Here is a 14,862-nt window from a genome sequence, read left to right on the forward strand (position 1 = left end):
AGAAACCCATATGTGACAGATGTAATTTAATGCTTGAATAACTCAAATGACTTAGATTAAAAGTAAAACCTTGAAATATTAAAATATGGATTAAAAGTTTCAATTAGAATATTGAGTGTCATCTTATAGACCTTCCCTGAAAAAAATGATCAGCTCTTCAGAGGTTTTCTTGAGTAAACAATTAGCAGCACAATCCCATAGAGAGGCAGTTCTGGTACTTAGAGAGGTGGGTTTTTTTCACTCTGCATATAGATACTTTCTATCTTCTTCTGTTACGCTGGATAGTACCTCCTGACACTGCTGCTTTGAGAGTAGCTGCGGGGGGAAACAGAGATGTTATTTCTGCGTAACCTGCAGCTGTGTCTTTTTCTCCCTCTGCTGCTTGCAAGCCAGAGTGCTAGCTCAGCATCACTGAGAAGACCTGTACATCTTTTGGGGCTAGCAGGGTACGTAGTGATGCAACAGAAAATATTTGAGAACCTCAGGCCAAAGCAAAAGGCTCAAGATCTTATGAAGGACAGATTAGGATTCTCATATATATATATACCAAGTTGAATGAGGATGTTCAGTGATCCACAGAGTGCCTTTGGTGATAACTACATGTCACACATTTAGCCAGGACCACTTTTAGCAGGAAAAGTCAGTTTACCAGTCTGCAAATGGAGTACCCCTGGGTAGAACAGGAATGAGACAGAAATCTTAACGTTTTGTGAAGATAAATACACTAGCTCCTGCTTTGGTGATGCAACATGTAGATGACAAAAGTGATGTTATAGTTGGTAAAGCATTCCCTGATAATCATTTGTCATGCAGTGTTTCTTCATATTTTTTGAAAGTCCTTTAATTCTGAAGCAGTCTTTCCAAAGCTATAGAGTGATAATTGGAGTTAAATATTTTCTGATGTCCAGAGTTCAGGATTTAGAGTAGTCAATTAAACCAGAGTTGGTTTTGGTATGAAACATAACCAATTTTGATAAATAATGAGGATTTCCTGATTTTTTTTCCATTGTCATTTTTTTTAAAAGAAGTTGTCTAAGTCATATCAACTAGGACTAATAATTTTATAGAATTTGACAGCTCTATGCTGTTATTAAGTTTAAAGAACTTCACTACATAATAACTGAAAATTCTTGTATCATCCAACAGATATTAACTACAAATTACAAGAAGCAAGTTTAGTTATGATTAATTATTTTTGAAAGCATGTTGCAACATTCTTTACAGATTAAGATATTTTGTTATTCTTTTACTGAAAAAAAAAAAGACATTTGATCAAAAGCACTGTACATTGTTTTTATGTATAGTTTTCAAAATGCTGAGTTTTATGAAGGAATACATTTCTACAGGAATAATTTACTGCTTCACTAGTTTGAGGAAGAGAGGAGTAAACATTAAAGTTATTTTTGAGCCTTAATTTAATAAAGGCTTATATTTTCAGATTTGCTGGGTATTTTCTAAGTTTTGCAGTGAGATCTCTATGGGAATATAAATTTTAAGGTTTTATTTAATTGAAGACATAAGGTGCTATTCTTTTTTAGTTTACTAATTTGAAAATTGCCTAATATGAGAACACTGACGAGCACAGACTGCTATAAGAGCAATGCTATTTAAGAATAAGATTAAAGGAGTAGTTATAAATATGCCTATTAAATACTAGCTCAATTTTCACTCTTCCTGGTTGCCATTGCATTGTTCAATTATTATTTAAATTCAATTTAATATTTACACTTGTTCATTATTTGAGTAAGGGCAGAGTTCATATTGTCTGAGGGCAATATCAAGCCATTATGACAGGAGTTATGGAACATACGGGTGGGAAGACACATTTGCTTTCTCTGGTTTATATGGCCTCTGCCCTTATATTTACTAATTCATTTGTGCTTGGTTCGTATGTGTGTTTGAAACTCTGCACGTCATTAAACTTTATCAAGCATGTTAGTATCTGCCACCCTTGAGTTAAACAAAAGCCTTCTTGAAAAAATGCAGACTGCCTCATCACTGTCCTTCATGGCTGAGGAAAGACAGGGCAAACATTGACTCCAAAGCTGTTTTACCTGAAGCAGTAATCAAAAAGGAGGAATTAATTTTTAATCATTTTAAACCATATAATTATTAATTTTTAATTATACACTAAATATACAGACACTGAAAATAATAATGCCTGAAATTCAGGTGCTATTCTGGGAATTTTATCTGTACTATAGAAGATGAGAATGAGAAATCAATTTACTTATGCTAGTGAGCTAGCCAGGATGCCAGGTCATCTCCCTGATGTGAACATCAGTGAAACACTGCTTGTTGTTTCTTGAGACCATCTTTAGATATATTTTTAAAACAAAAATTCATGATTTATCAGCACTACAGGCACCGTGAAATGTTCCTGTTTCCGATTGTGTGTAAGTTTTTAATCGCTAGCTCTTGCACCATTAGCCATATCTTCATCAGAATCTCTGCTGGCCTATCATATTATGGCCGGTCATAAGATGGCTATACATTCAATTTGCTGGAATTTCTATTTTCCTTATTCAGACATAGCATCTACTTTGAAGAACATTTTGAATCCAGTAGCTGACTTGACTTTTTTGTTTAAAACTGCCAGGCTTTGGGGAGGGGAGAGAAGGGGAAGAGAAGGGAACAGGGAGGTTTTAGGTGTGACTATACGTGTTCATGTAAGTATATATGTCTGTATGTGTATATATATTTTACTCACCACAGAAAAGAATTATAGCTGCCTCTAGTACCTTGTGGCAATGCTGTCAAAAAACATGCAGATTTTCTTTAAAACATTTTAATTAGTTTTTCCTCTGTTTCTCTTAATGAAAATTAAAATCTGACAAGGTTGATGCAGTAAGACTTTTTTTTTTTTTAACTTGGCAAATAGCTTGTGTGCTCAATTATAGATCAATTTTGTGACAGTTTCATTTTAAACTGTCTGATCCCCTTGTCAAGACTAAAACTATAGCTTTTACTCCTGTGTGTTTTCTGACTAACTGTTTTGAGGAATCATTTACAGTCTCTGAAAAAAAAACTACTGTTGCATCACACCCTACTAAGATGCAATTTCTGCAGGAATGAAGTCCTTATTTTCTTGTGTCTTCTGTGCATGCAGCCTGTTCCACCTCCCTTAGCATTTCATCATTGCATCTGTACTCTAAGTCACACTGTTGTACGTCCTACAAAGACACAAAGTGCTTATTGGGAGTTGCCATCCCTAACTACTTACCAGAAAACAGATTGAACATGGGAGATAAAGAAAGCACTGTCTTAAAATGTTCCTAAATCTAGTCTATAGAGCAAGGATGCTGGAAATGTTGAGGTCTCTATTTCCAGAAGCGGGGTTTGAATATTCATCTCAGATGTTCTTGATGAGTGCTCTGCTCTACTACTCAGCCTAAGAGGCATCACTTCTTTTTCATCCCTTGTCTGCCCTCTGTGTGTAGTAAGTATGCTCTAGGCGTTCTCAGCTGAGCCGTCTTTGTGGGAAATACAGATGGGAAAATTCAAGGCTTAGACAGCACATAGATGGGAACTCAGGCTGTAGCAGGATTAGTGCTTATGGCCCAGGGCTATAGACTCAGCTGCACAACTTTAGGCACCACGAGAAGCGATTGTCAGCATAAGGTTGATGTCACAAGACTTGAAATATAGTTTCAGACATTCAGTAGTTTTGCCCACCTTGCTGTCACCTAAAGGAAAAATTAGGCTAAATCTGGTAATGCACCGAAGTCTGATGGCACTGCTAAGTATCAGTTAATTTCTTTTTGAGGAGGCAGAAGCTTTTTGGTTTCCTTTTTCTGCACTCCCACTATTTGTTTCTATAAACTTACCGTGTGACCTTTTTTCATGAGAGCATTTTGCATTTAGGAAAACCTTTCGTGAGAACATATTCCAAAGGAGAGCTATTTTTAAACAGGATGACAGAGCCAGTGTACCACCCACAGAACAGCACTTGCCCATGAAATGTGGGTCATTTCCGTAGAGATATGAATTGTCATAAAATATTAAATTTCACTTCTTTGTGAGTATTTTCTTTGGAAAGCAGTGTTATTTCTGGTGTGACAATCTGTGAATAAACAGATTTGAACAGCTTTTCTTCGAGATGCTGCTAGTTTTTCATTCTTCAAGTTTTATCAACTGAAAATGTGTTCCCTCTCAGCATGCATGATACTTGCCCTGCTGTACTGTGGCAGGGTGTTGTGGATTATTTTTGACCATGCTGTTGTATTTCTAGTTTCAATTTCTTTTGTTCTCTCTCTGTCCAGATAGTGATAGAGTTGTCCTCAGCAACACATATAAAAACTAAAAGGATAAAGCTGGACATCATAAAAATATATATTCTTTTTATGATGAGAAAGTTTATGGCAAGGAGTCCCTGAGGAACCATGATAGACAGGCTTCAGTTTGGGATTGGCCTAAGATTGTTCTGTAGTCCTCAGCCACTGTCTTTACCAGGAACAAGGCATTTTCTTCGAGTGCAAGAGTACTGCCATGAAACTAGCAATTAGACAAGGTCTGCAGTACCTGTGACAAATGCTTTGAGATAAGAGATGTACAATAATATCGCTAGAGGAACCTAATTATCATTATTACAATATCTTAAAATGTTTAGTTTATGGGATATGAAAAATATGGAAAACAGTGATAGAAAATTATTATTTTCCATACGTTCATTTCAAGGCTTTCAGAACTCCTTCCCAATCTAGTAATACTCCACCAGATTGCAAATTCAGTTCTAGTCATAAAACTTAATAAAATGGGTGGCTTGTGAGTTTTATTTGATTAGAGCTTGGAAAAGCGAGGGGCTTTTAATAGGAAAAGTAGATTTTTTCACTCTGAAATGGAATTTATTTTTATCATTATTATTATTATATCTTCACAGGTCAGATGATTCTTTTCTTTCTCGTGTCAAATGCTATCATTATCCTCTAGTAGTTATAGTATTTGTAATAGCATGTAAGTATGTTTGAAATGGAAGACCAATATGCAGATTATAAATATTTGTAAATAAATGTGAATAATTGCTACATAATATTTATTCTGTAAGAATACTGTTAATAATCTATACGCATTCCATGGGCTGCCAAGTTTCCTGAGTCATGCCACATGGTGGCCTAAATGTCAGATTGTAGATATATGGTATTAAGATACCGTAAAAGGCACAATAGGCTCCTGTGCTTTTCCGTAGGTACCCAGAGCCATTCACTGCGCGATTCCTGGAGGGCAGCGACCATGAGTTCCTGGTGCTGCCGCAAGCTGGAGAACTTCTTCCAGCTGGCACTGTGGGAACCCCTATAACGGTGGGATTCAAGCCAAGTATGTACGGCAAGAAGCATACAGCGATACTTGTAATTCAGGTAAGCCTTCCTGAATTCAGTGCACAAATATACCTTCAGCAATGGAAGGGAAAAAAGAAATCCTATACAAAAAAGCAGCATTGAAACACACAAATGTATACGCTGTGATTATTTCACTACTCTTCACAATAGAATAGACAAGTTTTGAAAATTAACTCATGACAAGCTGGAAAAACTTATTTTAATTTCTATGTTATCCCTTTGCCATCATCACCAGAGACAGATACTTATCTTGATACATCTCCATAAACAACATGACAGAATGACCTTTTGCAGAGAATCAAAACAATGATGTTAAGAACTGGCGGAGAGTATATGAGTAATTGAATATGTGAGGCCTAGGTTATTGATTATACTTGTATTATACCTCCTAGGATCAAAGGCACTAGAAGCTAGATACTAAACTGTAGAAGGCAGAATTTCAGAACGCAAAGCCAAGAATAACTTTTTTAAAACAAGCTTCAAAATAAACAAAAAGAATTTGTAGCCAAGTAGCCTCAGTAAGTCTAAAGGTCAGGGAACGTTTGAAGACATTAATTCCTTCAGTAGTAAAAATGTTCTTATTACTGCAGGAATTAATTTTTAAGTCATTCTTTAAAAGGAAACTGTTTGTTGAAAACATAGTATCATCAAACACCTCAAACTCTCTACAAATCATGATTTGCACTTCAAATCTATCCACTGCATACTGGCAATTTTCAGGCTACTATATTAGAAGTGAAACAGCAATATTGATTTGAAAAATATGATGGTCAAAACAAAGTTGATAAAAAGATACATGGCAAATGACTATAGTGTTTTATCTCTCCGAGTGACAACTTGTTCAACAGTGAATAAGAAATTAAAATCCTGGAAAAACAAGAAGGCCCTTTAATCCTTTCTACTTGTTTTCTTTTACCCTATTAGACATTTGATTAATTTAGTCTTTTTATATAAACAGCAATGATGCTTATCACGCTTCCATTTGAAAAAGAAAATAGCTGACTGAATTTATTCTGTGTTCTTTTATATTTACATAATGCTATATGACACATCTACAGAGCTCAGAATCTTCTGATGCAGTTCTGGAACTCGACTCCTGTTTTTAGGCATGACACATGCAAAAGTACTAGCTATGTTTGTCTTTGGCTTAACTTTCATCACTAACAAAGAGCTTTAACATAATAAATTTGTCTGGAATGGGATAAACATGATGGTCAAAGATTATGATTAGCTTTCTAAGAATTCAGTCAGTAATCCAAAATTTCCTGTTAGGAATTTATCAGTACAGATGGGCTTTGAGGAATTGGATTTTTAACCTGCATCTATGCACACCTTGGTCTCTGGTTATGAACGAGGCAGATGGCTCTTTACATCTCCACCTTTGGTACTGCGTGCAGGTGGAGGAAGTCACTCATACATACTTCATATACATATGATACATATTACATATACGTATCAGATCACATCTTGTCCTATCTATTCCTGTATGTTCAAAAATACATTGAGGACTCTTAATGCTCATAAGCACCATTTGGACCAATATTACACCATGACAGTGTGTTAGAGGTATTTCTAACATTCTTGTTGAAGTATTAAGTTGTTTCAGTAATGTTTTGGTGAGGCTTGTGCACTCTTTGCTCTTACTGATAGTCCTTTTGTATACATCGGACTTCCCCCTCTCCTCTCCACACAAGCTTCCATTCCTGTAGCTCTGATGTAAGCCAGAGCATCTGTGCCTGTGTGTAATTCTGCTGCTGCGCTCTCAACATTGACCTGAAATAAGACTTGATGACATCTTGAGAATGCCAGATACTCGCTTCTGCCTTTCCTCTTAGTTGAAATCATTTTCACTGGTGACCTGAGAGAGACAGATTTAGTTAGATGCAAAACTAGTATTAAATCATTCTTATTTGGGAAATAATAAAGGAGATGGTGAAACACAATTAATGTTGGACGTGACACTGAAGAACCTGTGTTGCACACTATACCGGCTGAGGCTTTGGACTGTTTTTTAGAAACAGTGAGGAAGTTTCCTTTCTTGTACAGTGTCGCCTCTCTTCTGATGCTGCCGTAGTAAAGGAGTACAGCAGTCTTGCTCTAAAATTTCCTTTGCACTTCTGAGGGTAAAGTCATAGTCCTAACACTAGCGTGTTATTATTAAATTATTTGAATAGTGAGTAGCAGAACGGTCATTTTGGTGTGCTTCAATGAACAGTGATAATTAGGCTGTAAAGTAGCTGAGATGACAGGGTAAGTTCTTTGGTTTATGTTGGTCATTACAATTGTGCTGCAAAGTAAAATGGGAGGTTAGGATTATGGGGAAAGTCATCTTTTTCTTATTTGTTGCAAACATTAAACCCAAATATTGTACATGCAAATTTTTTTGTTTAGTTGCCCTGCTGAGAACCCAGCCCTGAGGACCTAATTACCCTTAAGACATTACAATTTGGTTTTACCAGAATTTAGTGTGTACATTTTAACTGAATGTATATATATATATATAAAATTGAAATAATGTAGTCTAATTTATATTTTCTGCACACAAATCAGGTACTTTGTGGGATATTTTGTGGACTTTAATATTTATGAATACTTACAGTAGATTTTATTAATGGCAGAAAACCGTAATTACTTTACTGAAGCAATTAAATATTCTTTAACCATCATTAAAACTTTTGTTCTCAGTCAACTACATATCAAAACAATTGAAGTTAGATAACTATTTGAATAGCTGTTAAGAATCTTAATTTTGAAAAAGTGACATAGAAAATTACTTTAAAAATTTCTGTAGATCAAAGAATGAAAAATAATAAAAAGCCAGTAAAGAAAATAATCATGCTCATTTCTGTAGCTGTGAAAGAGAACATTATAATCTAGTCAAGCTACAAGTAATAAATAGTGACACGGTGCCTGAAGAGCTTTTTTTTGATAGGTATTATTCCATAACCAAACTTCCACATTTATAATAGCCTTCACAAACAGCACAGTTCTAGCTGAGAAAAAAAAAATGTATTGCCAGTAATGATAAATTAGTGAAGAGAGCATGCTTCTTGGATAAGCTATAAAGTGCTGTGAGGGGAAAAAAAGGACTTCTTCAGCCGCACTGACGTCTCAGAGCTAGGCTGCAATGTGCTGGTAAAGCTGAACAGGAAAGCAACCGAGCTGAGGGATGGCAAGAAGGAGCTGGGGCAGGGGGATGCTCTGCGAAGGCTTCCTGGGGCAGGAGTTGCTGCCAGGCACAAGGCAGAGCAGCCTGGAGGCTGGCGAATCCTTGGAAAAGGATGCATTCGGGTTGGCTTACGGTTAATTTGTGTGCACTGTGCTGAATTCAGCCAGAAGACCTGAGCAATTTGTGTGTAATTCATGGGTGAGACTTCAGAGATGTTCCAAAGCAGAAGGCACACAAAATAAATCTTAAATGATAAAATAGATGTCAGAGTAAACCAGATTGCAGGTAACATTATCAAGCCCTCCAGAAGTCAGGCTCGTGCACCTTTATTACTGAATAAACACTAACTTAGCCTATGGAAGATAGCATATCAAAACCATTTGTCATGCTGTTCTGCAAATAAATGATTCGGTGTGCAAGCCACAATACCCAGGTGTGGCTTCTCTAAGCTTGTCTATACAAACTTGCATATCTTAACAGCAAATGGTACTATTACATATTCAGTAGCTTGGTAAAAATACGTTCTGCATTGTTCCTGGTAGATTTATTAATTATCATAGTTTAATGTTACTCTAAACTGTATTTCTTAAACAGAATGAGCAAGGAAAAATGTAACCAAGTTAACAGGATAATTGAAATAGTTTCACATTAAATAAGACATCACCTGTGTCCCTTGCCACTGGTTGATGTTGACCAGAGTTTTATGATTAAAAGCAGACATCTAGAAAATTCATTACAGGCAGTGAATGCAGCACATCCTATAATTAGCAACACTGGATTTTGAGTGCAGAATCGATACTTAAAGTTTTTGTTTCACAAGCATGAGAAAAGGTTACTCTGCTTATTGAAACTATAATTCTCATAATGCCAAAAGATTATCACAATATGGGAACCATTGCTGTACGAGGGTATTCAGACCATCACCAGTCCTGAAGGAATGGTTGATATTGACTGTATTACGTCTGAGCAATGCTGTGAAACATCTAATATTGGAACTGCAGAAGTCGATTAAGCCACCTTTAATTCTGTCTGGAAATGTTCCTCTAAGCTAAGAAAATGCTTGTTAGCCATCTTCTTCATTAGAAATTGCTCAGAGCCTGGCTGGGCATTGGTCTGCTTGTGAGAGGTGGTGACTGCCTGCCTTTGCGTTTCTTGTGTGTTGTTGGTTTTTTGCTGTAGGTTTGGGGTTTTTTTTTTTACCCCTCTTTTCTTCACTTATTAAACTGTCTTTCTCTTGATCTGTGAGTTTTCTTGCCTTTGCTCTTCAATTCCACAGTTCACATAAAGGTTTGGTTTATTTTCACTCTGTATACACTGATCATAACTGGTCATTTTTTGCTTGTCACTGCTGCAGTATAGGTTAAAGGTCAGGGAATACTGGATGCACTATCTGTAATTTCCTGTGTTTTAACTTATTTGGAAGTCTTATAAATTTTATTTGGACTTTCCCGAGTTAACACTGTTCAGAAAATAATTGGAATACCATTTACCTTAAAATTCCTGATACTTGCTCCCAACATTTAACACCCTCCTAACACAGATCTCTTTGATAATTAATTAGCATGTAACTCAGCAGCACTTCCAGCCTCCAGTGAATACACATGGATGCTCTGTGTTCTGCAAATTAATTCTATGAATCATGAGCCATCTGTAAGAATGGTTTGAATACCAAAAAATACACTTTATATAAATTATTTGATGACTCTTATCAGTATTTGCTGTATAAGTTACTTCATGAACATTACTCAGCAATCAAGACAGTTAAATAATTTACTTGAATAACTTCTGATATTTAGTAAAAAGTGGCAGCATGCATCTGACTTTTTAATTCTTTAAAATCTTCAGAAAGATTTAGCTCTGCAGATAACCATTACTCCAACCAGGTGAGCCAAATTATTTCTCTCCATATTTCAATTAGATTAGGGGGATCAGGAATTTTGAGGTTTTGATAAGAGGAAGTCATTCATTTCAACAAGAAAACCTCCCTCAGACTGTCAAGGACATTCAGACTGTAGTCTGGTCTTCTTAAATTGCATGTGCACAAGGCCTAGAGATGCATTGCAGGGAGCCTGGGATTCTTAAATACCTATGTTTATATTAGATACATCTTCTTAGCAGAGAGTCCTTTTTATATTTCTGTTCTGGGAGATTGTGTAGATTGTAGTAGATTCAATATGTTAATCTTTAGACTTTGTTACTACCAGTGCTAGTATTAGAATTGTTCCAAATTTGATATAATAAACTGCACTGCCTTAAGCATAGGAAGAGTTCCTCTGATTTGGGAAATTTTGACCCACTTCTTAGGCAAGTAAATACAGCTTGTAAATCAAATATTCTGTCATAATTATATGGTCATATATAGATGACCTTTCGAAGTCTCTCTCTCCTCTCCACCGCTCCAGAAAATTCTGAAACTCGATCCATCTTTTCCTTTGCTGAAACTTGTCTGACCTGGAAACCCAAAGTAGCAACTTCAAGGGACTTGCACGGACTCTTAACTTGGTAGACTTGCTCTTGCTGCAGTTTTCATATTGGTTAGAATAGTTGTTGTAGTTCAGCTGTACAGCCTTATCCTGAAAAAAGTACTTATGGCTTCAGCACCATTTTAAAACCTAATATTTTGCCCTTGGAAATTAAATATTCTAGTGAAGTAGACATTTGTGGGTATCTAAGGTTTTCTGAAAATTACTGAATTCTAGGTGGTTCTAGTGCTAAACAAACACTAACCCAAGTTACGTTGGCAGTTACAGTAACTCTTGTCCATTCGTGCAACACTTGTTTCCCCTTTAGCAGACAACACTGAACTAAAATGAGAATCTTTGAGTAAATTAGTACATAAATGCAATTTTTTCACAGTGATTGTCTCCAGCTGTCTAGGCTGATAGCACATAATTTACAATAGATGGACTACTATAGCTCAAGATAATTTAGGGTGGGGTTTTTTTGTTGTTATTGCTTTTTTCCCCCTTCTAGCTTGACAGATCCTATCTAAACGGTTCCTGTGATAATGCCCACAACATTTTCCCCATTGGAGCCAATGGGTTTCCATCCGTGAAAAAGCAATCTCTCCTGCCACTGAACGACACCTGACACAGGCTACAGCAGCAACAGAATAGGCGGCTTTTTTCACCAAGTCAAGCCACAAAGTTTTTTTCCACAGGACGTACAATCTAGGATATTTGTATAGCAAACAAAATTAGAAAAGGGTTATTACTACCCAAAAGGCTATATCAGTTTTTTGATGCTGATGATAAATGGAGTTGAGAGGTAGTATAGCCTACCACTTTTGTTGAAATCTCACTTCAAACAATTACTAACACTATAGACAGTAAAGTTACAATATGTGTGGATTTCATGAACAGAAATGATTTTTTAGTAACTTAATATTCAGTTCAAGTCGTTGACTGAAACACCTATCAGATCTTTTCTCTGACCTCGAAGTGATCAATGAGAGTTGCACACAGTGAATATGACCCTGAGATTAAATTTTCTTTAAACTTAAATAGCTCATCTAGTGTACTAAAGAAAGATAAAGCATTTCATCTTGTATTGAAGTTAATAAAACAATTAGCTAACTTTGGAGAGTTATTTACTTAAATGACAACTTTATCTTTGGATATAAGATACTGATGTTAGCCTGTATCACACCTGCTTTTGCTGGATTCTATCTTTACAGTCAGTAGAGTTACTAGATTGTTTCACAGTATTAGATAAGATCGAGAATAAAGATGAGTTAATCTGCCTGTTTTACACAGGAATAATATTCAATTTAAATTAGATTTTGATTTTAGCAGAATAGTAATGAAAGTTTAAAAAATTATGCATGCATGGTGAAATATCTATTAAGAGCTCACACTGACTAATCTTATTTGAATAAGGCAATTCATTTAGAAGACACTATGCAAAATCAGTACTGCCAATTCTAAAGTAGAGGTTTTAAAAAATGTTTAAGAATACACAGCAAAAACGCAGCTATAATTTCAACATTAGCACAGAAAAATATATATTCAGTTGCCCAAATATTGGTTAAAATCAGTTGTCTAGCAAGAACCACCACAATCAGAGATTCATATGGTGATGACATGTAAGAGCTGTCAGCGTACGCAGCCTATATGCGAAACAGTGTAAATGCTGTATAAGTACACAGCAGAGAACAAAGCCTGTGCCAAAGGGTTTACAGTTTAATGGTCTGAAACTTCGTCCTGTTGGATAGCTGCAACATGAATGCAAAACTGCTTGCAATGATCTAAATTGGGCATGCAACGCTTTTGTCTTTCTTTCGCACATCATTTGAAATCTTTGGGGTTCATAATATTTCTGTTGGTTTTTGTCTTTGCGTTGGTGTTTGTGGTTGTTTTTTTTGTGGTGGTGTGGGTTTTTTTGTGTTTTTGTTGGTTTTTTTTGTTTTTTTTTTGTTTGTTTTTGTTTTTTTTTAAGAGAAGAGGGGAACAGAAAACTAAAAACCACAAATAGACCTTTTCCTAGATGTAATGACAGGAAAATGCTAAAGACTTGGAATAAGGACCTGTTTTCAAGAACTAAGGTGACACAGTTGGGGAAAAAAAAATTGATTTTAGAGAGCCTGAAAGATCTGCAATAGTTAGACATGAGTTTTTAGCAACCAAAATTCTGCTTCAGGACACAAATGAAACCTGGGAGATAGACAGCAGTGTAGCCTTCATATACATAGAAATAATACTGCTTAAGTATGGATAGGTGGGATGTGTAGTAAGAATAAGAATCACGTACTTGGTAAGACTCAAGTACTCAAGCATTACAAGACATGACAGAGAAACATATGCTCCATTCCTAGAGACCAGTTATAAACACAAAGCAAATGAAGAGTGTCGTTTTCAATTCGCATAAATATTCTTCAAACTAGAGATTTCAACATGAAGCTGCAATTCTCTTGTGTATACTCAGAATTCTTTTCTCTTAGTTTTGTTCATTATTTTAATGCAAAAATTCCACCATTTAGTAATACCATTGTTACCAATACCAGAGCTGCAAATAAATCCTACAGTATAAACCCAAGGCATTTATATTGTACTATGGAAAATATACCTTTGAACATCATACAAAGCTTTGGGTTTTACTAAATGAAAAAGGAATTTTAGATCAGCCAGGAAACTAAATTTGTCATCTTTGTTATGCTTGGTCATGAATAAAGTTAAATGTGATTTCAGTTCTCTGTGTTCCTGGAGTGCAATTCTCATTCTGTGTTATTCCAGTACCTTACATAGAAAAGGATAAATATATTTTTAAACCAATGTAGCATGGTAAATCACTGTCAATTTTTCAAGGTATTTGATCACTGATTTTATTTTTTCTTCTATGTCCCTGTTCATTATTTTCAGACACCATCGATGCAGTGGACTTATAAAATCAACGGACTGCCTCCACAGACTGTACCTCCTACAAGGCCAGCAAAAGTTGTTTCTACCAGCAGTTACATAAGACCAGCCACAGTTCAACAGCGCAATTTTATACGTGAAAATCTGAAACTTATAACCACAGCAGCATCCTCACCAATCAAAGGGGCACCTTTGGTCCTGAGGAGAAAATTCAGAAAGTTATGATCAGTTATTGTTTCGGCAGGATAGTATATTTTTTGTCAAATAAATTTTACAGATAAAAAGAAGATTTTTTTGTATTTTTTTATTAAAGCAGATATTGTATGCATTGATTGTATGCTTTACATGGAAGATTCAGAGTGCCTGAGCTCTAGTAATATTATTTTTCTACAAGGAATTTTGGATGCATACCTAACAGTTTATGTATATCATACAGATGTCAGCAAGTTCTAATGAGAAAAAACTTTGAGTGGAAAAAAATGTACTTAAAAATTGGGGAATTCAAACTAATGCTTTGCTTTCTAAGGGATATTAATTTAGTAAGATTTTAATAGGAAGCTTTAATGAATGTTCTGTGTGATGTTCAACATATTACACTCATGCAAACCAAGCAAGCAAAACCAATCCCTGATCTCTTTCATGATAAAATCTGTACCCGAAGTTTGCAATATTTTGCTAAGGTGAAACATGTTTACATGTCATTTGTCCAGAGCTTCACTGCCTTTCAGATTCTCTTGCTTTGGCAAATTTCATTCGTTATGACATCTTTGCTTTGTCCAAAATAAAAATCCTGATTTATTCATCACATAACACTTCAAAAATCTTAGACGATTATACTAACATGGAATGAAAATAAAGCATCCTCCCTCAGTATTTTTGTGTTGAGTAAATTTTAGAGAGTGCTTTAAAGCATTGAAATATAGAAGGTCAGCGAGGAATAGACCCAGATTTTAGTTTTTTCCCTAAAATAAGAGATGCCATTCATAATGCGTTTCCATTTCCA

General features: G+C 35.6%; 1 protein-coding gene across 1 annotated transcript in view; it reads left to right on the forward strand.

Moving 5' to 3' along the window:
- Positions 1 to 14,084, forward strand: part of LOC104161508 (chromosome unknown open reading frame, human CXorf30) — a gene marked incomplete at its 5' end in the record, with an annotated part of 52,263 nt that extends 38,179 nt beyond the window's left edge. The window contains 2 exons of the mRNA XM_009699978.1: positions 5,186 to 5,354; positions 13,863 to 14,084. Coding sequence (XP_009698280.1) covers positions 5,186 to 5,354; positions 13,863 to 14,084 — 391 coding nt within the window. The remainder of the gene's footprint in view (positions 1 to 5,185; positions 5,355 to 13,862) is intronic.
- Positions 14,085 to 14,862: the final 778 nt, after the last annotated feature.

The sequence above is a fragment of the Cariama cristata genome, unplaced genomic scaffold (genome assembly GCF_000690535.1).
Source record: "Cariama cristata isolate BGI_N322 unplaced genomic scaffold, ASM69053v1 scaffold12485, whole genome shotgun sequence".
Classification (NCBI taxonomy): Eukaryota; Metazoa; Chordata; class Aves; order Cariamiformes; family Cariamidae; genus Cariama; species Cariama cristata.